The 11,250-nt window shown below is 58.8% G+C and overlaps 1 protein-coding gene across 1 annotated transcript; it reads left to right on the top strand.

Annotated features, from left to right (window-relative positions):
* Positions 1-20: 20 nt before the first annotated feature.
* On the top strand, positions 21-10,875 carry rad54l (RAD54 like). The gene is made up of 15 exons (XM_030087662.1): positions 21-457; positions 532-615; positions 683-790; positions 850-910; positions 995-1,130; positions 5,443-5,512; positions 5,581-5,869; positions 5,949-6,073; positions 6,152-6,504; positions 6,580-6,701; positions 6,789-6,899; positions 6,988-7,111; positions 7,183-7,261; positions 10,203-10,382; positions 10,459-10,875. Exons 1-15 carry the CDS (start codon positions 455-457, stop codon positions 10,807-10,809), a joined length of 2,196 nt encoding a protein of 731 aa, XP_029943522.1. The 5' UTR covers positions 21-454; the 3' UTR covers positions 10,810-10,875.
* The last annotated feature ends 375 nt before the right edge of the window (positions 10,876-11,250 follow it).

The following is an 11,250-nucleotide window of genomic DNA, read 5'->3' as shown; positions in this document are numbered from 1 at the left end:
TCTGGCTTCCCGTACGTAAGTTTAGCGCGAATTTCAGAACAGGTAAAAAGTAAAACTGGAGATTTATTCTCCCGAGTAGCTGCTGTTATTTGACTTGTGTAACGTGACTTCACACGTTTAATCGTCTGGTTTGTGGGAAAACGAGCCCGTTGTAAAGAAAAGCTGTCGTTCGCGCGGCTGCGGCGGTGTATTGGATTAACTCGTATCCCTATTAACCGGTGACTTCCGGTAGTCGCTGCCGTTCATGACATGAGAAGTTAAAATAATTCTCTCAAAATTTCCGTCGCTTTAAACTCGATTGTAAATCATTTTTAAACGAAGTTTGTTAATATGGCTTTAGGTTTCTGTCCATGTTTTAAAATCTGTCACGAGCAGCAACAGCGGACGCTACAGGACGGGCACCAACTAGCGGGGTAACCAGTGGATCCGAAACGCGCGGGACGCCGCCATCGACATGGTAACAAACTTCTTCACCCTCTGTCCGCATTTCTGCAGATTAAAGCTCGACCTTTCTGTTCTCTGCGTCCACAGAGGAGAAGTCTGGCTCCGAGCCAGGTCGCTAAACGGAAGCATGGCGGGGACAGGAGTGAGAACGAGGGGAGGACACGGAGGACAGTGAGTCCACTGGAGACGCTTCATCATGTCTCCTTCGTGTCTTCTCACCCAGGCTGTGTTTCTGCAGGACAAAAGAACCAAAGGGGACAACGGAGGGGGAGAGGACAGGAAGCCTCTGACACAGCTGAACAGCCGGGACCAGGACCAGGACCAGGACCAGGACAGGGACAGACATGTGAGGACCCACACAGGTCTTAATCTGCAGATCCTGTTCTAACATGTTTCCTTTCTCAGGAGGAATTCATCCGGAGGATCCTGTCCCGGCCCTTTAAAGTCCCCATCCCCAACTACACAGGTGAGGTGTGCCGCGTGGCCCCGCCCCCCCCCCCCCTCCGGTCCCGGACTGACTGACCGACTGGCCCCTGATCGGTCCCCGCAGGCGTCCCGGGAGCCCGGGCGCTGGGCCTGAAGCGCGCGGGGATCCGGAAGGCCCTGCACGACCCCTACGAGGAAGACGCTCTGGTCCTGTACGAGCCGCCGGTGCTGAGCGCGCACGAGCGGCTCACGGCCGACAGGTGAGTCCTCCGAGAACCCGCCTGCGAGAACCCGCCTCCGCAAACACGCATCCACGAACCCGCCTCCGGGAACCTGCCTCCAAAAACACGCCTCCGAGAACCCGCCTCCAGGAACCCGCCTCCGAGATCCCGCCTGTGCGAACCCGCCTCCGAGAACCCGCCTCTAAAAACCCGCCTCCGAGAACCCGCCTCCGAGATCCCGCCTGTGCGAACCCGCCTCCGAGATCCCGCCTCCGAGAACCCGCCTCCGAGAACCCGCCTGTGCGAACCCGCCTCCGAGATCCCGCCTGCGAGAACCCGCCTCCGGGAACCCGCCTCCGAGAACCCGCCTGTGCGAACCCGCTTCTAAAACCCGCCTCCGAGAACCCGCCTGTGCGAACCCGCTTCTAAAAACCCGCCTCCGAGAACCCGCCACCGCGAACCCGCCTCCTCTGCGAACACGCTTCCAAAAACCTGCCTCCGAGAACCCGCCTCCAAGAACACGCCTCCAGGAACCCGCCTCCGAGAACCTGCCTCTAAAAACCCGCCTCCAAGAACCCGCCTCCAGGAACCCGCCTCCGCGAATCCACCTCCGCCAACATGCCTCCAAGAACCCGCCTTCCAGAACCCGCTTGTGCGAACCCGCCTTCATGAACCTGCCACGGCGAACCCGCCTCCGAGAACCCGCCTGCGTAAACCCTGCCTCCATGAACCCGCCACCGCGAACCCGCCTCTGCGAAAACGCTTCCAAAAACCTGCCTCCGAGAACCCGCCACCGAGAACCCGCCTCCAAGAACACGCTTCCAAAAACCCGCTTCCGAGAACCCGCCACCGAGAACCCGCCTCCAAGAACACGCTTCCAAAAACCCGCTTCCGAGAACCCGCCTCCACAAACCAGCCTGCGCGAACCCGCCTCCGGGAACAGAACCTCTGGGAACCCACCTCTGGGAACCCACCTCTGCGAACCAGCCTGTGCGAACCCGCCTCCGGGAACCCGCCTCCGAGAACCCGCCTCCGAGAACCTGCCTCTAAAAACCCGCCTCCAAGAACCCACCACCGCGAACCCGCCTCCGAGAACCCGCCTGCGTAAACCCTGCCTCCATGAACCCGCCACCGCGAACCCGCCTCTGCGAAAACGCTTCCAAAAACCTGCCTCCGAGAACCCGCCACCGAGAACCCGCCTCCAAGAACACGCTTCCAAAAACCCGCTTCCGAGAACCCGCCACCGAGAACCCGCCTCCAAGAACACGCTTCCAAAAACCCGCTTCCGAGAACCCGCCTCCACAAACCAGCCTGCGCGAACCCGCCTCCGGGAACAGAACCTCTGGGAACCCACCTCTGGGAACCCACCTCTGCGAACCAGCCTGTGCGAACCCGCCTCCGAGAACCCGCCTCCGAGAACCTGCCTCCGAGAACCTGCCTCCAGGAACTTGCCTCTGAGAACCCGCCTCCGAGAACCCGCCTCCGGGAACCCGCCTCCGGGAACCCGCCTCCGAGAACCCGCCTCCGAGAACCTGCCTCTAAAAACCCGCCTCCAAGAACCCGCCTCCAGGAACCCGCCTCCGCGAATCCACCTCCGCCAACATGCCTCCAAGAACCCACCACCGCGAACCCGCCTCCCAGAACCCGCTTGTGCGAACCCGCCTTCTTGAACCTGCCACCGCAAACCCGCCTCCGAGAACCCGCCTGCGCAAACCCTGCCTCCATGAACCCGCCACCGCGAACCCGCCTCCTCTGCGAACACGCTTCCAAAAACCCGCTTCCGAGAACCCGCCTCCGCAAACCCGCCTCCGAGAACCCGCCTGAGCAAACCCTGCCTCCATGAACCCGCCACTGCGAACCCGCCTCTGAGAACACGCTTCCAAAAACCCGCTTCCGAGAACCCGCCTCCGTGAACCCGCTTCCGCCAACACGCCTCCGAGAACCCGCCTCCAAGAACACGCTTCCAAAAACCCGCCTCCGAGAACCCGCCTGCGCAAACCCTGCCTCCATGAACCCGCCACTGCGAACCCGCCTCTGAGAACACGCTTCCAAAAACCTGCCTCCGAGAACCCGCCTCCAAGAACACGCTTCCAAAAACCCGCTTCCGAGAACCCGCCACCGAGAACCCGCCTTCAAGAACACACTTCCAAAAACCCGCTTCCGAGAACCCGCCTCCGCGAACCCGCTTCCGCCAACACGCCTCCGAGAACCCGCCTCCAAGAACACGCTTCCAAAAACCCGCCTCCGAGAACCCGCCTGCGCAAACCCTGCCTCCATGAACCCGCCACTGCGAACCCGCCTCTGAGAACACGCTTCCAAAAACCTGCCTCCGAGAACCCGCCTCCAAGAACACGCTTCCAAAAACCCGCTTCCGAGAACCCGCCACCGAGAACCCGCCTCCAAGAACACACTTCCAAAAACCCGCTTCCGAGAACCCGCCTCCGCGAACCCGCTTCCGCCAACACGCCTCCGAGAACCCGCCTCCAAGAACACGCTTCCAAAAACCCGCCTCCGAGAACCCGCCTCCGCAAACCCGCCTCCGAGAACCCGCCTGCGCAAACCCTGCCTCCATGAACCCGCCACTGCGAACCCGCCTCTGAGAACACGCTTCCAAAAACCTGCCTCCGAGAACCCGCCTTCAAGAACACACTTCCAAAAACTCGCTTCCGAGAACCCGCCTGCGCGAACCCGCTTCCGCCAACACGCCTCCGAGAACCCGCCTCCAAGAACACGCTTCCAAAAACCCGCCTCCGAGAACCCGCCTGCGCAAACCCTGCCTCCATGAACCCGCCACTGCGAACCCGCCTCTGAGAACACGCTTCCAAAAACCTGCCTCCGAGAACCCGCCTCCAAGAACACGCTTCCAAAAACCCGCTTCCGAGAACCAGCCTCCGCAAACCCGCCTCCGAGAACCCGCCTGAGCAAACCCTGCCTCCATGAACCCGCCACTGCGAACCCGCCTCTGAGAACACGCTTCCAAAAACCCGCTTCCGAGAACCCGCCTCCGTGAACCCGCTTCCGCCAACACGCCTCCGAGAACCCGCCTCCAAGAACACGCTTCCAAAAACCTGCCTCCGAGAACCCGCCTCCAAGAACACGCTTCCAAAAACCCGCTTCCGAGAACCCGCCACCGAGAACCCGCCTTCAAGAACACACTTCCAAAAACCCGCTTCCGAGAACCCGCCTCCGCGAACCCGCTTCCGCCAACACGCCTCCGAGAACCCGCCTCCAAGAACACGCTTCCAAAAACCCGCCTCCGAGAACCCGCCTCCAAGAACACGCTTCCAAAAACCCGCCTCCGAGAACCCGCCTGCCCAAACCCTGCCTCCATGAACCCGCCACTGCGAACCCGCCTCTGAGAACACGCTTCCAAAAACCTGCCTCCGAGAACCCGCCTCCAAGAACACGCTTCCAAAAACCCGCTTCCGAGAACCCGCCACCGAGAACCCGCCTCCAAGAACACACTTCCAAAAACCCGCTTCCGAGAACCCGCCTCCGTGAACCCGCTTCCGCCAACACGCCTCCGAGAACCCGCCTCCAAGAACACGCTTCCAAAAACCCGCCTCCGAGAACCCGCCTCCAAGAACACGCTTCCAAAAACCCGCCTCCGAGAACCCGCCTGCGCAAACCCTGCCTCCATGAACCCGCCACTGCGAACCCGCCTCTGAGAACACGCTTCCAAAAACCCGCCACCGAGAACCCGCCTTCAAGAACACACTTCCAAAAACCCGCTTCCGAGAACCCGCCTCCGCGAACCCGCTTCTGCCAACACGCCTCCGAGAACCCGCCTCCAAGAACACGCTTCCAAAAACCCGCCTCCGAGAACCCGCCTCCGCAAACCCGCCTCCGAGAACCCGCCTGCGCAAACCCTGCCTCCATGAACCCGCCACTGCGAACCCGCCTCTGAGAACACGCTTCCAAAAACCTGCCTCCGAGAACCCGCCTCCAAGAACACGCTTCCAAAAACCCGCTTCCGAGAACCCGCCACCGAGAACCCGCCTCCAAGAACACGCTTCCGAGAACCCGCCTCCGCGAACCCGCTTCCGCCAACACGCCTCCGAGAACCCGCCTCCGCGAACCCGCCTCCGCCAACACGCCTCCGAGAACCCGCCTGCGCAAACCCTGCCTCCATGAACCCGCCACCGCGAACACGCCTCTGATAACCCGCCTCCATGAACCCGCCACCGCAAACCCGCCTCCGAGAATACGCTTCCGAGAACCTGCCTCCATGAACCCGCCTCCGAGAATACGCTTCCAAAAACCTGCCTCCGAGAACCCGCCTCCTAGAACCCACATGCACGAACCCGCCTCCAGGAACCCGCCTCTGAGAACCCCCCTGTTCTGTGTGCAGGGACAAGGTTCCGGTTCACGTGGTGGTGGATCCAGTTTTAGGAAAAGTCCTGCGACCCCATCAGAGAGAGGTGAGTCCTGGAGAACCGCCTTCAGAGCATCTTCCTGGTTCTGATTCCGGTTCCGGTTCTGGTTCCAGGGCGTGCGCTTCCTGTGGGAGTGCGTGACGGGCCGGCGGGTCCCGGGTTCCTTCGGCTGCATCATGGCGGACGAGATGGGCCTGGGCAAGACGCTGCAGTGCATCGCGCTGGTCTGGACCCTGCTGCGCCAGAGTCCGGACGGCGGGCCGCAGATCCGCACCGCCGTGGTGGTCTCCCCGTCCAGCCTGGTCCGCAACTGGGCCAACGAGGTCCACAAGTGGCTCGGGTCCCGGGTGCACGCCGCGGCCATCGACGGGGGGTCGAAGGAGGACGTGGAGCGACGGCTCGGTACGGGGGACCCCCCTCCGGTACCTCCGGTACCCTCGGAGACCGGTTCGGGTCCTAACAGGTTCTCCTCGTCCTCCAGAGAACTTCGTGGCCCAGCACGGCCGGAGGACCCCGACCCCGATCCTCATCATCTCCTACGAGACCTTCCGTCTGCACGCCGCCGTCCTGCACCGGGGGGACGTGGGACTGGTCATCTGCGACGAGGTACCGGTCTCCCGGCCCCGGTCGCCGACCCCCCCCCCCCCCCCCCGCCTCCGTTCTCATCCGGTTCTTGACCCGCAGGGCCACCGCCTGAAGAACTCCGACAACCAGACGTACCAGGCCCTGAACGCCCTGCGCGCCCCGAGGAGGGTTCTGATCTCGGGGACCCCGATCCAGAACGACCTGCTGGAGTACTTCAGCCTGGTGCACTTCGTCAACGCCGGGATCCTGGGCACGGCCCAGGAGTTCAAGAGGCGCTTCGAGGCCCCCATCCTGAGGGGGCGGGACGCCGCCGCCGGCCCCGAGGACCGGCTGGCGGGCGAGGCCCGGCTCCGGGAGCTGACCGCCGTCGTCGGGCGCTGCCTGATCCGGAGGACCGCCGACATCCTGGCCAAGTACCTCCCGGCCAAGGTGGAGCAGGTGGTGTGCTGCAGGTGGGTGGGGGGGGGGTGTCCCGGCCTGGGGGGGGGATGTCCCGGGTCCAGACTCTGACGCGGTTCCGGTTCCAGGCTCACCCCCCTGCAGACGGAGCTCTACCGGCGCTTCCTGGGCCAGGCCAGACTCCCCGAGGAGGACCAGGTCTCGGTGTCCTCCCTGTCCTCCATCACCTCCCTCAAGAAGCTCTGCAACCGTGAGAACCCCCCCCAACCCCCACCACCCCCCGCCCCCCCCCCCCCCACCCCCGCCGTCCTAAACCCCCTCCTCCCCCCCCCGACAGACCCGGCCCTGGTCTACGACAAGTGCCTGGCGCAGGAGGAGGGCTTCGAGGGGGCTCTGGACCTGTTCCCGCCGGGATACAGCGCCAAGGCCGTGGACCCCCATCTGTCCGGTGAGGACCGGAGCCGCTACCCGCCTCCCCCAGGTCTATCTGACACCAACTGACCCAGAAACCTCCTGCCCCCCCCCCCCCCCCCCAGGGAAGATGCTGGTGCTGGACTACATCCTGGCAGTGACCCGGACCACCACCAGCGACAAGGTGGTCCTGGTGTCGAATTACACCCAGACCCTGGACCTGTTCGAGAGGCTGTGCCGGTCCAGGAGGTGGGGGCCCAGCTTCTGCCCTCTGTGTGTGTGTGTGTGTGTGTGTGTTAACATCAGCGTGTGTGTTTCAGGTACGTCTACGTCCGTCTGGACGGGACCATGTCCATCAAGAAGAGGGCAAAGGTTGTGGAACGGTTCAATAGCCCATCGGTGGGTACCGCCCCCGTTTCCATGGAGACCGGGCGTCATCCGAAACTCACCGTCACGATGCTAAAGCGTTTCAGGGCTCGCGCTAGCGATGCTAAGTGCTAAAGAGTTGCTAGCAATGCTACGTGCTAAAAAGTTTCAGGGCTCACGCTAGCGATGCTACGTGCTAAAAAGTTGCTAGCGATGCTACGTGCTAGAGTTTCAGGGTGCTAGCAATGCTACGTGCTAAAAAGTTTCAGGGCTCACGCTAGCGATGCTACGTGCTAAAGAGTTGCTAGCGATGCTACGTGCTAAAAATTTTCAGGGCTCACGCTAGCGATGCTACGTGCTAAAGAGATTCAGGGTGCTAGCGATGCTACGTGCTAAAAAGTTTCAGGGCTCACGCTAGCGATGCTACGTGCTAAAGAGTTGCTAGCAATGCAACGTGCTAAAAAGTTTCAGGGCTCACGCTAGCGATGTTACGTGCTAAAGAGTTGCTAGCGATGCTACGTGCTAAAGAGTTGCTAGCGATGGTACGTGCTAAAAAGTTTCAGGGCTCACGCTAGCGATGCTACATGCTAAAAAGTTGCTAGCGATGCTACGTGCTAAAGAGTTTCAGGGTGCTAGCAATGCTACGTGCTAAAACGTTTCAGGGCTCACGCTAGCGATGCTACGTTCTAAAAAGTTGCTAGCGATGGTACGTGCTAAAAAGTTTCAGAGCTCACGCTAGTGATGCTACGTGCTAAAAGGTTGCTAGCGATGCTACGTGCTAGAGTTTCAGGGTGCTAGCAATGCAACGTGCTAAAAAGTTTCAGGGCTCACGCTAGCGATGCTACGTGCTAAAGAGTTGCTAGCAATGCTACGTGCTAAAAAGTTTCAGAGCTCACGCTAGCGATGCTACGTGCTAAAAGGTTGCTAGCGATGCTACGTGCTAGAGTTTCAGGGTGCTAGCAATGCAACGTGCTAAAAAGTTTCAGGGCTCACGCTAGCGATGCTACGTGCTAAAGAGTTTCAGGGCTCATGCTAGCGATGCTACGTGCTAAAGAGTTCCAGGGTGCTAGCGATGCTACGTGCTAAAGAGTTCCAGGGTGCTAGCGATGCTACGTGCTAAAGAGTTCCAGGGTGCTAGCGATGCTACGTGCTAAAGAGTTCTAGGGTGCTAGCGATGCTATGTGCTAAAAAGTTTCAGGGCTCATGCTAGTGATGCTACGTGCTAAAGAGTTCCAGGGTGCTAGTGATGCTACGTGCTAGAGAGTTTCAGGGTGCTAGCGATGCTACATGCTAAAAAGTTTCAGGGCTCACGCTAGCGATGCTACGTGCTAAAGAGTTCTAGGGTGCTAGCGATGCTATGTGCTAAAAAGTTTCAGGGCTCACGCTAGCGATGCTACGTGCTAAAGAGTTCTAGGGTGCTAGCGATGCTATGTGCTAAAAAGTTTCAGGGCTCATGCTAGTGATGCTACGTGCTAAAGAGTTCCAGGGTGCTAGCGATGCTACGTGCTAGAGAGTTTCAGGGTGCTAGCGATGCTACATGCTAAAAAGTTTCAGGGCTCACGCTAGCGATGCTACGTGCTAAAGAGTTCCAGGGTGCTAGCAATGCTATGTGCTAAAAAGTTTCAGGGCTCACGCTAGCGATGCTACGTGCTAAAGAGTTGCTAGCAATGCTACGTGCTAAAGAGTTCCAGGGTGCAAGCAATGCTACGTGCTAAAAAGTTTCAGGGCTCACGCTAGCGATGCTACGTGCTAAAGAGTTGCTAGCAATGCTACGTGCTAAAGAGTTCCAGGGTGCTAGCGATGCTACGTGCTAAAGAGTTTCAGGGTGCTAGCGATGCTGCATGCTAAAAAGTTTCAGGGCTCACGCTAGCGATGCTACGTGCTAAAGAGTTCCAGGGTGCTAGCGATGCTACGTGCTAAAGAGTTCCAGGGTGCTAGCGATGCTACGTGCTAAAGAGTTCCAGGGTGCTAGCGATGCTACGTGCTAAAGAGTTTCAGGGTGCTAGTGATGCTACGTGCTAAAGAGTTTCAGGGTGCTAGCGATGCTACGTGCTAAAGAGTTTCAGGGTGCTAGCGATGCTACGTGCTAAAGAGTTCCAGGGTGCTAGCGATGCTACGTGCTAAAGAGTTCCAGGGTGCTAGCGATGCTACGTGCTAAAGAGTTCCAGGGTGCTAGCGATGCTACGTGCTAAAGAGTTCCAGGGTGCTAGCGATGCTACGTGCTAAAGAGTTCCAGGGTGCTAGCGATGCTACGTGCTAAAGAGTTCTAGGGTGCTAGCGATGCTATGTGCTAAAAAGTTTCAGGGTTCATGCTAGTGATGCTACGTGCTAAAGAGTTCCAGGGTGCTAGTGATGCTACGTGCTAAAGAGTTCCAGGGTGCTAGCGATGCTACGTGCTAGAGAGTTTCAGGGTGCTAGCGATGCTACATGCTAAAAAGTTTCAGGGCTCACGCTAGCGATGCTACGTGCTAAAGAGTTCTAGGGTGCTAGCGATGCTATGTGCTAAAAAGTTTCAGGGCTCACGCTAGCGATGCTACGTGCTAAAGAGTTCTAGGGTGCTAGCGATGCTATGTGCTAAAAAGTTTCAGGGCTCACGCTAGCGATGCTACGTGCTAAAGAGTTCCAGGGTGCTAGCAATGCTATGTGCTAAAAAGTTTCAGGGCTCACGCTAGCGATGCTACGTGCTAAAGAGTTGCTAGCAATGCTACGTGCTAAAGAGTTCCAGGGTGCAAGCAATGCTACGTGCTAAAAAGTTTCAGGGCTCACGCTAGCGATGCTACGTGCTAAAGAGTTGCTAGCAATGCTACGTGCTAAAGAGTTCCAGGGTGCTAGCGATGCTACGTGCTAAAGAGTTTCAGGGTGCTAGCGATGCTACATGCTAAAAAGTTTCAGGGCTCATGCTAGCGATGCTACGTGCTAAAGAGTTCCAGGGTGCTAGCGATGCTACGTGCTAACGGCTCCGGGGCGCCTCCAGAGCCCGGACTTCGTCTTCATGCTGAGCAGCAAGGCGGGCGGCTGCGGCCTCAACCTGATCGGCGCCAACCGCCTGGTGATGTTCGACCCCGACTGGAACCCGGCCAACGACGAGCAGGCCATGGCGCGCGTGTGGCGCGACGGCCAGAAGAAGACCTGCTACATCTACCGCCTGCTGTCGGTGAGTGGGGGGGAGGGGGGGGGAGGACGGCGGGAGCTTTGACGGTTTAAAAAACGCCGCCGCCGCCGGTTTGCAGACGGGGACCATCGAGGAGAAGATCCTGCAGCGCCAGGCGCACAAGAAGGCCCTGAGCAGCTGCGTGGTGGACGAGGAGCAGGACGTGGAGCGCCACTTCTCCCTGGGGGAGCTCCGGGAGCTCTTCAGCCTCAACGGGGACACGGCCAGCGACACGCACGACAGGTTCCGGTGCCGGCGCTGCGCCGGCGGCAGGGAGCTCCGCCGGCCGCCGGACGACTCGGACTGCTCCGGCGACCTGTCGCAGTGGAACCACAGCTGGGACAAGAGGACCCTGAGAGACCCGGTCCTGAGGGAGGCCTGGGACGCCGCCGTGTCCTTCGTCTTCCACCAGCGCTCCCAGCAGGCCTAGCCTCGCAAAACCCCCGTCCACTCTTGTTTTTTTTTTTTTTGTCAAATAAAGGATTTACGACTCCTGGTTGTTATTATTTATTTAATTTAATGATTTAATTTTAATTTTCTTCATAAAACGGGGACATTTTAAGATTGACCACATTAGATTTTCATCATCAAAAAAAAAAAAAAACAACTGCAATAAAATTAACAAAAGAAAAGCGAGTAATCGTAACACTATTGAGATCCCCTCCTCTGGAGTGACATCATAATCAGAAGATTGCGTCATGCTGAAGTGGGCGGGGCCTTCTTAAAGGTGCAGTAACACGGCGGAGGCTGAATCCAGGGGCAACAAATATGAAACTGCAAATTCTAGACAAAAATAGATTTTTTTTTTGCTGATGAAATTATCAAATATATAAAGAACCTCTTATAGCTGAATAAAAATATACAGAAATAT

This window comes from Salarias fasciatus, unplaced genomic scaffold (assembly GCF_902148845.1).
Source record: "Salarias fasciatus unplaced genomic scaffold, fSalaFa1.1, whole genome shotgun sequence".
In the NCBI taxonomy this organism is placed as follows: domain Eukaryota; kingdom Metazoa; phylum Chordata; class Actinopteri; order Blenniiformes; family Blenniidae; genus Salarias; species Salarias fasciatus.
The sequence above is the reverse complement of the archived record's forward strand: the minus strand, read 5'-3'. Positions and strand labels throughout refer to the sequence as shown.